Source organism: Neophocaena asiaeorientalis, unplaced genomic scaffold (genome assembly GCF_003031525.2).
Source record: "Neophocaena asiaeorientalis asiaeorientalis breed wild unplaced genomic scaffold, Neophocaena_asiaeorientalis_V1.1 scaffold275, whole genome shotgun sequence".
Lineage (NCBI taxonomy): Eukaryota > Metazoa > Chordata > Mammalia > Artiodactyla > Phocoenidae > Neophocaena > Neophocaena asiaeorientalis.
This window is the reverse complement of record NW_020173679.1, coordinates 7,799,440-7,815,900: the sequence shown is the minus strand read 5'-3', so window position 1 is coordinate 7,815,900 and position 16,461 is coordinate 7,799,440. Positions and strand designations below refer to the sequence as shown.

At 62.0% G+C, this 16,461-nt stretch overlaps 2 protein-coding genes across 2 annotated transcripts in view; both read right to left on the bottom strand.

The window, feature by feature from the left end:
* LOC112402836 (zinc finger protein castor homolog 1-like) overlaps positions 1 to 4,189 on the bottom strand; it is an 11,573-nt gene extending 7,384 nt beyond the window's left edge. The window contains exons 1-3 of the mRNA XM_024750012.1: positions 3,714 to 4,189; positions 3,401 to 3,542; positions 12 to 650 (exon numbers count right to left, since the gene is read on the bottom strand). Of these exons, the coding sequence (XP_024605780.1) occupies positions 12 to 650; positions 3,401 to 3,542; positions 3,714 to 3,785 (853 nt within the window). The 5' untranslated portion in view covers positions 3,786 to 4,189. The remainder of the gene's footprint in view (positions 1 to 11; positions 651 to 3,400; positions 3,543 to 3,713) is intronic.
* Positions 4,190 to 7,849: 3,660 nt separating this feature from the next.
* Positions 7,850 to 16,461, bottom strand: part of CASZ1 (castor zinc finger 1) — a 139,349-nt gene continuing 130,737 nt past the window's right edge. Inside the window, exons 10-17 of the mRNA XM_024749892.1 lie at positions 15,667 to 15,671; positions 15,418 to 15,595; positions 14,313 to 15,160; positions 11,713 to 11,848; positions 11,411 to 11,474; positions 9,941 to 10,095; positions 9,675 to 9,797; positions 7,850 to 8,722 (exon numbers count right to left, since the gene is read on the bottom strand). Of these exons, the coding sequence (XP_024605660.1) occupies positions 8,380 to 8,722; positions 9,675 to 9,797; positions 9,941 to 10,095; positions 11,411 to 11,474; positions 11,713 to 11,848; positions 14,313 to 15,160; positions 15,418 to 15,595; positions 15,667 to 15,671 (1,852 nt within the window). The 3' untranslated portion in view covers positions 7,850 to 8,379. The remainder of the gene's footprint in view (positions 8,723 to 9,674; positions 9,798 to 9,940; positions 10,096 to 11,410; positions 11,475 to 11,712; positions 11,849 to 14,312; positions 15,161 to 15,417; positions 15,596 to 15,666; positions 15,672 to 16,461) is intronic.

Genomic DNA, 16,461 nt, shown 5'->3' with positions numbered 1-16,461 from the left:
GGGCGGCTCGCCGCGTTCCTGCTTCTCGTGCTTGCGCTTGTGCGAGTCCATCTGCGACATGCCCACGACCGTGTGGCGGCAGCCGGGGTAGGTGCAGTGGAAGTGCGAGCACTTGAGCTTGTACTTGCAGTCGGCCACGGCGCAGTCGGCGCTCGAGCTGAACTGGCAGAAGCCCGCCGCGCTGATCACGTCCTGCTTGCCGTGGTGCTTGCGGTGCGCCGTGACCTTGGTGCTGTCGGTGCAGCGGAAGCGACAGCGCAGGCAGTGGAAGTGCGTGCTGGTGCCCGAGAAAGGGCAGTCGGCGAAGTGGCAGCTGAGCGAGGCCTTGAAGCGCTTGAAGTCGTCCAGCACGAGGTTGTCCACGCGGTCGTGGTGCTGCGCGTGCTTGTACATGTGCGTGCGCCCGCAGAACTTGTAGCCGCAGTTCTCGCGCGTGCAGTGGTAGTGGGTGACCTTGAGCGAGAACTGGCAGGCCGCGTCCTTGCAGTCCTCGTAGAGGTCGAAGCGCCGGAAGCCCTCCAGCATCATGCCCTCGTCCAGCATCTTGCGCGAGGAGGCCGTCTTGCGCCGCTTGCCGAACGGCGACATGTCCTCAATGATCCAGAAGCGCTTTTTGGCCCCGGAGGCTGTCGGCATGGAGATGGTGTTCCCTGGGGAGGGGGGCTTGGTCAGCGCCCACGTGCACACCCTACCCAGGATTACACCCACGCGAGGTCCCCGATCTCGGCGCGGTGGGCGGGGGGGCGGGGGGGGGCCGCCCTCGGGGGCAACTCCGCTTCCCGTCGCTCTGGGGGCCTCTCCTATGACCACCCCTCCGCCCCCTGGATAGCTGGGGAGCCCCAGGCTTCCGCCTTCGTCATGCGCACCTGCAGGCTGACCGCACCGGCCCGCCCTGGTGGGTGGCGGAGCAAGCAGCTCTGGGGGATGTGGGTGGGAAGTGAGGACACGTCCTGGCGCTAATTGAAGCTGAAGGGGGAATCTAGGTCGGCAGAGTGTAATTACCCAGGTTGGACGGGGGCCAGGACGCCATCACGCACCCGCCTCTAATGAGGGACAGGCCGGCTCCTTCTCCCGGCCGGCTAACCAGTTTCCCGGGCTGCCGGCCTGTCTGCGCCTGGGACCAGCCTACTCGCAACAGGGATGCCGCGCGCCCTGAGGCTGTTGGGGGCTGTAACTCCCCGCCCCAAGGCGCACCTTCTCCTTGGTACCAGAAGGTTCTTTCAGGTCTTGGGGTGTCCCACCCCCAGTGGACTGGGAGAGGGCCGCTCTGCTGCAGGGCCAGGACTGGAGCAGGGGCTCGGCCAGCGGATGGGCTCCATCTGTGCCCTCCCCGTCCTGGTCCCAGCTGCTTCCTGGGCTTAGGATCACCCGTTGCCAGGGCCGCTTAATCCACTGTGTGGCTGTGCTTCCCGTTACTCCCTTTCTGCACAGGCAGCTGGGGAACGGGTGACCGTCCTGGGACTCCCTGCTCCACGCCCCAGGCCCAGCCCTCTCCAGAGTGCAGGGTGGGCACCCTCTGGGCTTCTCCCTCGCGCTGACCCTCCCGGCCCTCCCAGAACCTGTCGAGAAGGCTCAGCCCGGGCACCAGCCTGCTGCCCCATCCATCTGGGGAACAGACCTAGTCCCCGCCTCAGCAGGTGGAGAGAACGAGGACTGTGATGGGCTGGGGTACCCAGCAGGGGGCAAGGAAGGGTCTGAGCCCTGGGGATCCGGGTGGGTGAGGAGTGGCTGCTCTGGGTCGGAGGTCACAGGGCTCTGGCTGGTTAAGCGACAGAACAGGGGCTGAATTCCCTGAGGAGGAACCCTCTGCCTTGGTCCCTGCCATCCCCCTGGGCTGGCCCAGTGCCTGGCAGTCGGGCAGAACGTGAGGTAAGAATGCACGGAGGAAGAGGCAGAGCCAAGGTGGTGACGGCACCAAAGGGCAGGGGAGGGCAGGTCCCGTGCCTGCCGGGCGGCAGGTACAGGGTGGGGCTGGGAGGCACCTCTGCCGTGGAGCACTGCCCGCGGCCTGGGCCTCTTCCTGCTTGGCTCCGGGGCTGGGGGTTCAGGCTGGTGTCAGGATCCTGCAAACCTGGGCGGGTCCCAGGCACCAGCAGCTTTCCCAAGAACATCTCTGCCCCGGGTGAAGTCCTCAGAGCAGGACAGGCTCTGCCTTGCCGCAGGGTTAGGGGGGTGGGGCGGGCATGGCCATCTTGGGGCTCTGGCCAGTCACCGAGCTGGGGTGAACCCCAGGGAGCCCTGGCAGTGATGTTCTGGCCTGCCCAGTGGCGAGCGGGAGCTGAGAGGAACTGTCCTTGGGACAGGGACCAGGCGCTCTGGTCTTGGCGGGGGCTGCGCTGTGAGAGTGGCCCTGTCCTTGACCCAGGTGCAGAGTGGCCCTGTCCTTGACCCAGCTGGCCACAGAAAAGGGTCAGGTCCTGGACCGTGGCCTCGAGGCTCGGCCAGGGTGACAGACAGCAGTGGAGAAGGCATGTGTGAGTTACCTGCGGCGTCCTGAACTAGGGGGGCGTCACTTTTTACTGGAGTTGGAGTGGCAGTGATGGGCGGGAAGCTGGGCGGGCTGCTGATGGGGTGGGCCAGGCCCCGGGTGGCTCCGAGAGAGGCACTGAGCAGAGAGTATGAGAGACAGGGTGGAGAAAAGAGGCATGGCAGGGAGGGGAGGGGCGCCCGCAGCACGGCCGCAGAGAAGGATGGGGTCAGTGGGGGCTGCGGAGCCACGCGGGCAGCCTCGTCAGCGGCGGCGGCAGGAGGAGGAGGAGCCGGGCAGCCTGGAGAGGGCGGGGAAAAGCAGAAAAAAAAACCAAAACAAAGAACAAACAGAAAGAACCAAAATGAGAGACCCAATGGCAGAAGCGAGTATGATATGAAAATCCGTGGACAGAGGAGGAGCAGACAGATGCCACGAAGAAGAGAGGGGAGGAGGGGGCAGAGCAGAGCGACTGGGAGGGAGCGGCGGTGCAGGGAGAGGTCACGGCGGGCTGCGCAGGGCCTGCGGCAGAGCCCAGCCCGCGGAGGACCTCGCTCTGGGGCCCAGGGACCGTGCTGGGGACAATGGCAGAGGGGCCATAAGAGGGACCAGGGCTGGGCGGGGCCCACCTGCCCCTCTGGCTGGGGGCTGTGCTGCTTTATTCTGTACCTCACAGCTCAAGCCCGGGTTCTCTCCTGGAAACGGAAGCTGAGGGCAGAGTGCCGGGGAGATGGGCAGGGTGGCAGCAGGCGGGGACCCACGTCCCACAGAGCAGCCAGTGCTGCCACACCCTGGCCCGTCCTCCTTTGAGGCCACTTGACCATGAACCTCCTGTCCTAAGCCGGACCCAGCACTGCTGGGCCTTGGAAGGAGGGGCCTGTCCCAGGCTGGCGCTCCCGGGCCCCCACTGTCCCTTCCTGGCCGCCCGCTCACCTGCTGCGGTGCTCTCGTTGCCCACAGGGGTGCTGGAGCAGCTTCGGTCCATGGTGGAGGACTCAGAGGACACAGCACCCGGGCTGTAGCCAGTATAATCCATGTACTCGTCCGTCTCGGTGTCCATCAAGCTCTGGGGGCCCTGAAAGGAAGAGCGGGGCCCTGAGGAAGCTGGGCTGGGGGCTGTGCTGCCCACAGGGGCAGGCTGTCGCTTTGGGCAGCCTGGCCCACCACCTGGAAGCAAGAGCGGGACACAAGTGATGCCCTCTTGCCACCCCGGGTCGCGGAGGGGCAGCCTGCCCGCCAGGCTCACCTGGGAGGAGGGCACGCGATCGAAGTTCTTCCCCAGCATCCTCCGCATGTGCTTCCGGGCGTGGGAGGTCATCTGGTGCTTGAGGAGGAAGGAGAACTGGCAGCCCTCCCGGATGCAGTGGAAGTGGCTGTTCACCTGGTTGTACTTGCAGCCTGTGGACACAGCCCCGCTCGGCCGTGAGCCTCCCCCACCGGCCAGTGCTCATGGCACCCCCTGCGTGTCGGGCACTGTTCTGGGCATGGGCCTACGTGGCCAACCAGGCAAATGGCTTCTGGGGAAAGGGCGCATCCCCATTGGTGGTGTTCCCGTAAGGAGGGCTTCTAGCAGCCTCTCACCCCAGCCCCAGAAAGTCCCAGGCCCCCTGGCTGTCCAAAGCCTGGCTCTCGCCTCCAGCCTGCACGCCCGGGACAACCGCAGGCTGGCCCCCGGCCCCTGCCCCTGCCCCAGGGCAGGGGACCCTAATGACCTGTCCACTAGATCAGCCACCTCCCAGCAAGCCACCTCTCCCCACATCTCCTCTGGGGAGCCCAGGTGCTGCCTGCCCCTGGACCAGGTCAAGATGGCTGCGAGCCGGCTGGCCCTCTGCCCTGCCCCGCCCCACCTCGGCTTTGCTCCGGGCAGAGAACAAATAGAGCGAGCCGGACCGAAACGGTGTCAGCAGAGGGCAGGTGAAGGCCTGCCCGTTGCCATGGCGTCTGAGCTGGCCAGGTGTCTTATATCATCCCCCAGCTTTGGCCCCAGCTACCACCCAGAACACCCAAACTGAGTAAATAACGGCAACTGAGGAATCCCCTGACACCTGTACACTGAGCCCAGGGACAGCACAGGCCACCGAGGGTTGACATCTGTTGCCGTGATTCCCAGGCCTCTCTCAGGCCATTAATAATTTCTGAATTAATTCTTGAAGGAAAGGTTTGTTGCCGTTCTTTTCTGGCGGTTGACTTTTGACTGCCTCATCCTCCCCCTAGGCAATGGCCGGTCGGCTGCAGGCAGCGGCCCCACCTCTGCTCCCCCTGGACCCTGCTGCCATGACCACCTGAATCACAGCAGGCCTTGCATGCAGTCCAGGTGTCTGCACCCAGCCTGCCTGGCTCCCACCTGCCTTCCGGCTTCCAGTCTCCTCGTGGGCAGACTCCTGCCCCACATCTGCAGGCCCACAAATGCGTGGCTCCATCCTGAGGCGGGAGGATGGGATCTGCCTCCCTCTGCTGGTCCTGGAGCCCCCTCCCCACAGCATCCCCAGGGCAAGCTGGGGCCAGCGAGCTCCTCGGGGAGGCCTTGTTCCAGGGCTGGGGGGCAGCTTCCCTGCCAAGGGCTCAGCTCTCAGCAGCAGAGTTAACTCCGAGGCACCTGCCCCTGAGCTCAAGGCCACTTCCTTGCCCCGTGGCCACCTCCTTCCAGGTCACCCCAGGTCACAGATGCTCTGGGCTGAGCCCACAAATGTACCTGCTGGTCCCATCAGATCCCCAGCACCAAGCACAGTGCTGGCCACAGTGGATGCTCAAAAAAGACCATAGCTTCCACTTCTACCCACCCCTCACCTCCTGCAATAGCACAGAGCCTGGCACACGGCTGCTCCTCCATAAACGTCTGCTGAGTGAATGAATGAACAAACCACGGTCCATTTGGGATAAAACCCGAGTAGCTTCAGGAGCTCCTAAGACTTACCCGCAAGGCTCTCTTGAAAAGAAAAGGAAAAAAGAACCAGGCCTGGGTGCCAGAGACGAGGCTCCGGGCGTTTTCACTGGGGTGGGTGCAGTGCTGGGAGTCACCCTCACCCCTTTTCCTAGGCTCTTGGGGTTTTGACTGTTCTCCTGGGGTGACAATGCCTGGCCTGTGATATTGTGACATTTTCCGAAAAAAAAAAAAACATGGAGCCTGATGTGTGGGGACAAGAAGTGGGTCCCAGGGCCTCAGGCGCCAGAGCCGCGGCCCTGCCACCTGCTGTAGTTCCCTGCCCCCCAGCCCTGGCCTTTGGTACCTAGCCTGCCGCACTCCTCACGCTTGGTGAAGTACTTGAATCCGTTGGCTGCCCGCCGCTCGGCTTTCTCATGCTTCTTTATGTGCCACGGCAGCTTGGTGGTGATGTTGGTCACAAAGTAGCAGCCGGTCCTGAGACAGTGGTAGTGCCCGCGCATCCGGAACTCGCAGTGCTGCAGGGAGGGACAGGAGTCAGGGCCAGGCAGGCGACTTCCGTTAAGCTTCCACCTGCTCCAGCCCTCTAGAGGGCTGTGGCAGGCGTGCGTCCTTCCACGCTCAGAATCAGCAAACACAACTGTGTAAAGACCTTTCACGTGTTAAAAAGCAGTAAGTCCCTTCTGTCATTTGATTAAAACATCCCACCTGGTATTGTTTCCATCTCTTTCTAAACCCACGCCCAGCACAGACATCACTAATCTGTCTGAGCACTCTTGTCTGTGTGCCCAGACCTAAGCAGACGTCACTAATCTATCCTAGCACTCTTCTCCGGGTGCCCAGATGGAGGCTCAGACTCCTTCTCAGTGCACTCTACCAGGCAGCCCCTACAAGTCTTGGGAGTAGAGGCCTTTATAATGAATCTGACCCGCCCTTCCTGTCTGGGGCACAGACAGTTCAATCTCTTTATCTGTCTAATGGGCCTATTTTAAAATCCTAGGCCTCTGGGGAAAGGGAGCATAGCTGTTCCAGGACGCGCACAAGGATGCCAAGTGCACAGTGGCTGCCCAGCATACAGTCATCGTTGAGGGTTAGGATGAAATGACAGACCTCACCAACTGAGCACCAAGCCGAACTCCTGCCTAGGGGTCTCCAGGGACCTAGGGGCAGACGGTGTCCTTTCCAGACTCTGGAGGAGGCCACTTACAAAAGGGTGTGAGACACGGAGCCTCGGCCAGGAGGAGCTGGTCCGGGGCCCTGCGCCTCCCTGCCCCCACCCCAGGGGCCGCCCTGCCCGCATCGCTGACCTGGTTGGGACAGAGGCACTGCAGGGAGTAGTACGCAAACTGGTCTCGCACGTTCACGAGGTTGTTGTTGGGATTGATGTGGTCCAGGCAGTGGGACTCGGCCTTGCCGGAGGTTTTGCAGACGTACTTGCAGTTCCCAAAGAGACAGTGGAAGTGGAACTTGTTGGCATACTTGCAGTCCGTTGCGAGGCAAGGATCGCTGGAATGAAACCACGGCCCAGAAGGTCATTGGCATTCCTGGTGCCCTCCCCGCCGGTGTCCTGACATTTGCTCATGTTGGGGTTCCGCTCCCCACTCCCCTGTGGTGTAATCAAGAGGAATGGCCCCTGGGCTGCCCTGCTGCTCAGCAGGACGATTCGGCCAGAGACTACAGATCCCAGCATGCAGTCTTGCCTTCTTTTTAGAGCTCTGATGGCGCCGAAGGGACTGCGGTATGCAGGCGGCCCAGAGCACTGCATGCTGGAACACGTAGTTTCCGTGGCCACACCCCAGGATTACAGATAAGGATGGCCGCAATCACTTCGTGGATATGAAAATGAGCGATGGTGCTGCCAGGCCTGGCTGATGTGGCATGGGCAGTGCCCTGGCTGTGGCCGACTGACAGGGTGCAGATGGGTGGGCAGCCCTACCAGGAGGCTTTGCCACCACGGGGCCTTGGCCAGTGGGAACGTGTGCCTGGCGTCAGGTCCTGCTGAGGCTCAGCTGCTGGGGTTTCCAGGGTCAGCTCGGGGCTCGGGGCTGCCACCCACTCAGAGAACCTCACAAGCCAGCTGAGTGGTGGGGCGGCTGGGGTGGGGAGGGGTGCTGGGCGAGCCCCCATGGCTGGCCTGCCCCGAGCAGCAGCCCCAGCTCCAGAGCTCTGCCTTCCAGGCTCCAGGCAGGTGCGGAGGGGCTGCACCCGGCTTCTGCCCTGGCTGACAACAGAGCCACCCCCGACATCCACACTGGACCTGGGGTGGGAACTCCGACCAAGGCCAGGATGCTGAGAGGGCTGCCACTTTGGGGAGGTGAACAGAGGAAGGGAAGCTGGGAAAGGGGCTGAGAGGAGCGCAGGTCCCCTTCCACGCCGTGGGCCCAGCCCCAGGTGCTCAGAGAGGGAGGACAGCTGCCACTCAGGCGGTGTGTGTTCACGTCCCATTTATTACTTTTATTGAGAACAGGAAGCCGCACATATCACGATACAGAGTCACCGTTCTCGCCGCAGGGAGACACCACCATCCAGCAAGGAAGGTCCCTCCCTTCCACCCCTGAGAGCTCAGACCATTGTGCAGGTGGCCGGGGCGGGGGGGTGGTCCAGAGGAGGGCCTAGCCCCCTCGCCGCCCACCTATGACTTTGCTTGCCCTGCAGAGACTCAGCCATGGGTGTGAGCCACAGAGACCAACAAGGGGACCCAGAGGGAGACGCAGCCCGCTTTGCCGGGCGAGGACCGCCACTCCCGGCCCACCCAGGCTGGTCCTCGCAGCGTCACCAGTGGCCTCTCTGGAACAGTGGCCACTACCTCCACCATCTCCCCCCACCCCGGCCACCTGCTCCGGGAATAGGCAGTGAGGTCTGAGCGGCAGCAACTTTGGCTAGAAGGACATCATCCAGTGATCGTGTCCCAGAGAGGCTGGGGACAGTCGGGGCTACTGCAGGGGAAGGAGCAGGGCCTCCTCAGCTGCCCTTACTAGCACCTACTCCCGAGACACACGGGGGACACAGGGCTCCCGGCTCATCGAGGGACTCACTTCTCCTGGAACTGGAGGAATCCAGGTTTGACCTGGGGCTTGGCGTTTTCTAGAGAAGTCGTTGCCAAGGGCGAAGTGGGCAGGTGAGGCACTGACGCTGGAATCTGAGGCATCTGGGGTATGGTGGAAGCCAGCTGCTTCCAGGCGAGCAGGGTGGGGCTGGAGGGCACGGCGGCCAGGCTGGGAGTGGGCCCCTCGAGAGAGGAAGCCGTGGCCGTGGTGATGGGAGGCGCTGGAGGGGATGAGGGGGCCAAGGAAGGTTTGGTCTCAGCAGCCGAGGCCGGGAAGGAAGCCTCCACATTTCCTTTCACTGCTCCTCCCTCTGTCCGGAAGTGGAAGCTACGAGAGACAGGAGAGGGGTCTCAGGTGCGGGAGGAGAAGGCCCTTCCCTGGCACGCCTGCCTGCCTGCCTACGTATGACCCCATCACAAGCCTAGGGGCCCAGTGTCCCCACCGCATCTTCAGTGCCAGGTGCCAGAGGCCTCCCACCAGGAGGGAAGGACTGAGAACACACTGCTATGTCCTCTGATATTGAACCTGGGCTCCTGGCTCTGCCCTAAGTACACCTTCCTACTCGTGACCTTCCTGATGTGCTGTCCCTAGCTCCTCCCTACTCGGGAGGGGTTGGGTACAGCACGTCCTGGCTCATGAAGCCCGTCCTTCCAGAACCGGCTCCGACGTTTAAAGGTTGGGGGGAGTCTCAGACCAGCAGCTGGGGCTGCCTAAGTGGTGAGAAGAGCCTGGCCCAGGGCTTAGGGAGGGAGCGGTGAGGATCTGCTGTAAATGTTTACCAGTTCTGGGTTCAATTACAGTAGGCGGCTGGGCTTGCTGCTCAACGAATTGTACAAATTAATTTCATTATTTTTAGGTCAAAGAGAATCTACAAATGCAGTACTGTGGCTTGGAAAAGCCTTCACTTAGGGTCCCTGCCGGGGTCAGTGCTGGGCCTCTCCAGCTGCCTCTGCAGGAGCATCTGTGGGAGGGAGGGCTGACGGCTGCATGGGCCCGGCGGTGGGGAGAAGCAGCTCTTACTCGGGGCGGGGCCTGGGTGGGCTCAGAGGACCCAGCTGGGGGCTGAGCCAGTGGGAGATGAGGAAGCCTGCCTTTTGCCAGGCAGCACCTCTGAGGAGCCAGCTCAGCTTCTGAGGTCTCGTGGGAACCGCACACGGGTCCTGCTTGGAAGGCTGCTAGAGGCCTGTGCACCCCCTAGCTCCACCCCGGCCCACCCACCCCCGAGCCAGGCTGGGACAAGTGGGGCTGGGTTTAAACGGGCCCCCGGACCCCCACTCACTTGGCGTGCTTGATGGCCCCGTCCAGGGTGCTGAAAAGCGCGCCGCACTCCTCCACCACGCAGTGGAAGTGGGCCTTGTGGAGGAAGTCGCACTGCGCGTTGCAGAAGTCCTTGGTGCCAAACCTGGCAGAGGGGCCGGCTGCTCAGAGGAGACCCTGGCGCTCTGGCGAGGCTGGGGGAACAGCCTCGTGGGGGGAACACGTGCCCCCCGGGACGAGTGGGCGTGGCCCTTCCCTCCCCCTTTGCTCACACGGCAAGCCCCTCACCTGCGAAGGTAGACCTTCCAGGGCTCTGACAGCTTCTCCTGAACCAGCGCCTTCACGGCCTTGCCCAGGAAGGGCGAGGACTCCCCGGCGGGGCTCCCCTCCGCTTCTGTCTTGATGTTCAACAGGCTGCCGAGGCTGGGATTGCCCTGAGACATCTGCGAGGAGGACAGGCCCGTGCTTCAGGCTGGGGACCTCAGGACACCTGACCCGACTGCCCTGGGAGGAGTGGCAGCTCTAGGCCGCTCGGGCCTCTCCAAACTGACCAGAGCATCACGGTGCTGGCAGCCGGGAGGAGAGGAGGCCCAACCCCACGCGGCTCTGGCTACGGAAGAGCCCTCACTGAATGGACGCTGCCGCGGGCGGCCTGCGGCGCTGCCCCGGCCCCGTGGAGCTGCCGGGGCTCTGCCACACAAACCCCGGGCTGCTAGGAGCCATCACTCAATCGGAGGCCGAGACTCCAGGCACACACTCCAGCCCAGCTTTCCCCAGACTAAGCGGCTCCCTGGTTATTCTCCTGCCAGGTTTTCAAAAGAAGTGCAGGAGGAGGAGGAAAGGGTGGGGGGGAAACCCACACGAATTCCTTGAGAACAAGAGAAGGAACACAAAGGAGGAGCAGAGAGGGAGGGAAGGAGGCTCACGGAGTGAGACCGAGGCAGGCTCGTTGCTGCTGGCAGAGGAGGGGGCGGGGGAGTCCGCGGAAAGGCTCGACCCACGTGGGCTGTGGGTCTCCGACAGGAAGGAACAAGGGGGCGCAGGGAGCAGTGACCCAAGAACGGAAAAGGGGAGCAAGAGCGAGCAGGGGAGGGCGGAAGGCAGAGGGCACGCGCACCGACCAGGCAGAGGCCAGTGGGAGGCCATGGGCCCGGCAGGAACCCCACTCCATGAGGTCCGGCCCGGGCCCAGCTCCCTCCTCAGTAGTCACTTGTGTACGGTAACCTAATTAATCTTGCTGTAGTCAAATTTATCATGTGAAGGGGGAAAATATATTTGCGATGATGTATAATTTACAAAGACCCTGCATTATCTAAAATAAATATTCTGGAGCGACCTCTGCAGAAGGCGTCCGAGACCATTACTCAACCTGAAAAGTGGAAATGGATGCTTTGCTCCCACTTTAGTCTCCCCCTCCACCTTTTTAAACAAACAAAAAAATATATAAAATGAATAAAATGAATAACCAGGAGTGAAAGAAGTTAGAGGGCTCCGGAAAAGCTTTTGGAGCCCTCCATCTGAAGGGAAAAAAAGGGTGTCAGAGGCTGGAATATATTTCTTCAGCCAGTTCATTAAATTAATTTGTAAGCAGTGGCTCTGAAATTATATCCGATGAAAAATGGCCTCAAAATTTAAATGGTACAAACTCATCTTATTAGAGGCAAAACATTAAAAAACAAACACATCCCCCCCACCCCCCAGCACAGCTTTAATTTCTCTGGGTGGGGGAATGGGAGGCGTGTGATGGATGGTTCTTACCTTATTCATAAGCGAGGATAAAAGAGATGAATTTGCCGGGACTGCGTGGCCATTTGATTCATTACTGGAACACACAAACCAAGGGGCTTTAGCTCAGACAGTACGTGGGACCGGCCCCAGAGACTCACCCCTCCCAGCCAGCCCCTGGGGCTCTGGCCCCGCCTGCTACATCTGCCTGGGCAGGAGGATGACCCCTTGTCAGGAAGGGTTGGCCCCTGGCCCCACGGAGTCTGGCTCTGAGGGTGCTGTCCCCAGAGCCTCCTGCAGGGGGGCAGAGCTGGGACGCCTGGGCCTCGCCTCACCTGGGCTCCTTCAGAGTCAGGTCTAAACTGCGGTCCTGGGAGGCCTCGTGGGGACCTGGGGCGCCAGCACTCTCACCGGGCTCCTGCTTCACCGGGGCTGGGGGGAACCTGGCAGGGGTGGCCTGCTGCCCATTTCCTATGGGGGAGGGGGAGGGAAGATGGTGTTAGAGGGACCGAGGGCTTCATATGGGCACAAGCCGGAGCCCCCCGAAGGGAGGGCGGCGGGCCGGGTGGGCTGGGGCCCCTGGGGAGCCCTGGCTGCTGGTCAGTGGTCCTCCCCACTGACATGATGGCTTGTGACGCTTCTCCCTGTGTGGCAATTCTTCAAGTGATAATTATTGCAAAATTATGTCAAAGTTGTCCTGGCTCAGGGCCTCCTGTAGGAGAAGGGCAGGAGGATGGGGAGGGGGCTGGGACGGGGGCGGGGGCCCTTCCTCTTCTCCACCGACTGTCACAGTCAATTTGTGGAGCTGCCGCTTAGGCTTTTATTAAAGACTCTGTTAATGCTGAGGGAAAGTGGCAGATCGAGACTGGGAGCTGCGCCCCCTCCGCAGGTCCCATCCCCACTGTTGCCGGGGCGACAGCCCTGCCTTCCACTGAGCATGCCCAGGAGGGGCATCTGCTGTGTCAGGGCTATGGAAGCTGACAGCCAATCAGAGCGGTTCAAACTATGTGACCTCGCCCGTCAAGCTGTCCAGGGCAGGGATATGAGGCCCACCCTGGCCAGGCTGGGCTGGATGGGGTGGGTGGGCGAAGCTGGCGGGGTGTAGGCATGGCGGGGAAAGGCTGGAGCTGAGCGGGCAGAGGATTCGGGAGGCCAAGCAGAACAGGGCAAAAGAAGTTGCTGACAGGAACATGTCCACCGAGCCTTTCCCCACAATCCCCAAGTGACTGAAATATTAATCTGCCCCAAGGCGCTGCAGCTGATGGAGAGCTGCTTCACAGACAGCAAGTGGCATTTTATTAAAAAATAAAGGGAAATGGCCCCCTTCCCTTCACTTGACCTTTCTTTGCGGGGAAGGAGCTTTTTCTAAAGAAAAGACAGTACTTGACAGTCTGGCCACGGAGCCCAGCGTGGTCCCAGCCTGCAGGCACCTCGCCGGAGGCGCGCGGCCCCGGGCAGTCAGGCCTGACACCCACACTTGGGAGTGGAAGGTGGGTCACAGCTGATAGGAGCGTCCCACTGGGAACATGTATTCAGTTTTCAGAATTCAGAGTCCACATTCCAGGAGCTCCCCAAAGCCACTTGCCCAGGGTCCCTAGGGAAACAGGGCTCTGACCCTCCTGCCAAGCACTGGTCTCTCTGGGGGCACTGCGCAGAGCCCTGGGTGGGCTGCAGGGACCCTCAGTCTTGGCGGGTTTCGAGACAGTCTCACAGAGGAGCAGGGTGCCCGGGCTCAGAAGCCAGCTGTTGAGGTCCAAGTCTCGACCTGGCCACCTCCCAGGGGGTATACTTGGGGACAGACTATGCCCCACACTGTTCCATCAGCTCCACAAAGCAGGAGTTTGTCTGTCTTCTTCCCTGCCGTGTCCCCAGCACTGGCTTGGTGCCTGGCCCACCAGCGAGCTGCCCTCAGGGAGCACCAGTGGTTGATGAAGGAAGGAAGGAAGGAAGGAAGGAAGGAAGGAAGGAAGGAAGGAAGGAAGGAAGGAAGGAAAGAAGGGAGCCACGTCCCAGATGTGAGCTGAACTCTTCTAAAGGATTTGACTGATGCTAATTACCCGGATGGGGGAAAACAGAGGGAGAGAAGTGAGGGAAACAGAAAAGCCAAAAAAAATCCAGAGAAAAAGAGTAAAAAATTTTTTCAAGAGCAGAAAACTTGGGAGAAAGGAGAACCTCTCTCCACGATGAGCCAGAGGAAGGACATAGATGTGACTTGGTGACTCTGACATGGCCGCCAGCGGCCCGGTCTGGCTCAAGTGAAAGAAATTCCAGTTGAAATCCAAGTCCTGGGTCACGCTAGCCAATTTCAAGCACTCAACAGCCATGTGACCAGCGGCTACCATACTGGACGGTGCGGAACAGAACGCTCCCACAACCACAGAAAGTGCGACTGGAAAGCGCTGATGGACTGGGAGACCCTGGGAGGGCATCCTTGGCCTTGACGGGCTGTCCAGGCACGAATCCCCTGAGCATCCCTGTACTGCGGCCACCCTGCCACTTGGCTGGACTCACGTGCCCTCCCAGTCACCTGGAAGAGGTCCCAGGGAAGCCTGGGACTCCGGGACTGCTCCCACTAGGGGCTGGACTAGCGGGAGCCCCTACTAGTCCAGGGTGACATGGCAGGGTTGGGGGAGCCAGCAGTTGCCCCGGGATGCACAGGTACCCCGTGAGGCCGGGACTACTGCTTCCCCTTCACAGATGAAAAAAACAGAAACGTGAGCTGCCTGGGGTGGGTGGGCCAGAAAGAGGGGCCCCGAATAGGAAATAAAGAGGATGGAGGCAGAGACCAGGCAAAGAAGGGGGCAGGGGTCTCGGGGGCAGGGAACAGAAGACACTCCTGCCAAACAAACACCCGCTGCTCGGCTCCGCACCGAGGCCAGAGAGCTCCTGGGGTTGGAGAGGTGCTCGCTTCCCAGGCAGGGCCCAGCCTGCTCACCTGGGTCAAAGGTGGCAGAGGGCTTGAGGGCGGCCGCAGCCAGCCGGGCCATCATGGGCGAGATGAGGCCCTTGCTCGCAGAGATCCTCTCCATGATGGAGGCAGGGGGCACCGGGACAGAGGCAGCTGCCGCTGCGGCCGAGTCGCCAGCTCCCGAGGCAGCCAGAGCGGGTGTGTCGGGGGTTACTGAGGCTGCTGTCCCTGACGACATGGTACCCATGAGGCCGGGGGCACCCACAGGCAGGGAGGTGTTGCCCCGGCCCGGAAGGATGGGGAAGTAGGGCGCAGCGCTGGGCAGGCCCGAGCTGGAGAGGGCCAGCGCCAGGGGGATGGAGCCAGGCAGGCCCTGGGCCAGCAGCCCCGAGATCTTGCTGTTGGGGGGCTTGGTGGCACTGGGCCCAGCCTCGGAGGTGGCAGTGGCGGTGACCAGGGAGGCGGAGGACTGCTGGCTGGTGGGGGAGGCGCTGAGGCTGGAGTTCTTGCTGCTCAGGGCAGAGAAGTCAACCAGGTCGTCGTTGCTGGACTCCTCGTGCTCCGTGTCCTTGGCGCCCAGCAGCGAGGGCGGCAGCCCCAGCACGCCCGAGCCCGAGGCGCGGATGTGCCGGCGCTCGTGCTTGCGCTTGTGGGAGGTCATCTGGCTGGTGGAGGTGAAGGTGAAGCCGCAGCCGGCGCGGATGCAGTGGAAGTGGTTGGTGGCCTTGCTGTACACACAGCCCTCGTACTTGCACTCCTCGTACTTGTAGAACTTCTTGAAGCCATCCTTGGCGTAGGCGTCGTCCTTGATGTGGTAGCTCTTGTGCTTCTCGATGTCACACTTGTTCTTAAAGGTGAATGTGCAGCCGGGGCGCCTGGCAGGACATCGGGAGGCTGTCATGGGGCCTCACGGGGCCAGGGGGAGGCCCTGCCCTGCTCCCACGGTGGCCCTGGGAGGGATGGGCCTCTGGATGGAAGACCAGGCCAGAAACTAAGGCGGGGCCTCCGAGCAGCCCTCTGCTCCTGTTCCTACACCCCTGAGGAGGTGGGGCCCCGAGCCACCCACGGGCCTGGTGCCCTGCCTGCCGTCCCTCCCCGGGCCAGGAGGCCTCCCTGGCTGCCTCCCGCTCACCTGCAGTGGAAGTGCGTGGTCTTCTGCCCGTAGAACTGGCAGTCGGCCGTGCCGCAGTCCTCAGTGGCTCGGAAGCGCTGGAAGCCGTCGTTGATGAGCTGGGTGTTCTTCTTATGGAAGTTCTCGTGGGTCATCACGTCCGATGTGCTCGTGTACACCTTGTTACAGCCCACCTGCAGGGGCCGGGGTGGCAGTCAGGGGAACTGAGGCCAGGCACCCTGGCGAGGTCAGAGCGGCTGTGCTGCTGGGTGCAGCTGAGCCTGCTCGGGGGAGCTTCGGCACCTGTAAACGTCCGACTGGGGGCACCGAGGTTAAGGCAGGACAACCCCTCAGGCCCCCAGGGCCTGGCCCGTGCTGGGCGTGGGTCGTCCTCACAGAGAGCCTGGGATACGTCCCCACACAGGCGTGGGAGTCCCATCCTGCAGGAGGTGGCTTGGGGGTCCCCAGTCTGTGGCTCTACCTCTAAAGCCCCCGGAGGTGAGCAGGGCTGGACCCTGGGGCCTGGCGGTCACCTGTAGGCCGGGGACTTGTTTGGCGAACAGTTTCTGGCACAGGGCCTTCCCTACCCCACCCTGGCTGGGCCAAGGCAGGCAACGTTGCCATATTGAGTAAAAACCAGTGGAATCTGAATACTCTTGAGGGCTGGACCGTGCCAGCGTCTGCACCATCTCAGAGCCCAGAGAGCGAGCCCCCCTCTCCTCCTGGCCCAGGTTGTTTCACGGAGGCCATAACAACCCCCTGACAAATACCGGGGGAGGCGCAGGGCTGCTATTTGCAAACGAAAGTCGCTCCCCCCCAAGACCTGACACCTTGAAAAAGCCCAGACTCTGCGTGGCATTAAAACAAAGAATTAAACAAAAACCTCCTCAGGAACCATGTGCAATGCTGCTCTTGGTGTTAAAGGCTGAAAAATGTCGGTCTGTATAAACAGCTCGCTGAATTTCACCCGCACCAAGTATGGCCATGGGGAAGGCCCCACCCTGGCCCACCGGACACTGCCCGAGCCTGAGCCCCTGGGCCTCTCTCCTCTGGCCGTCCAGCCCT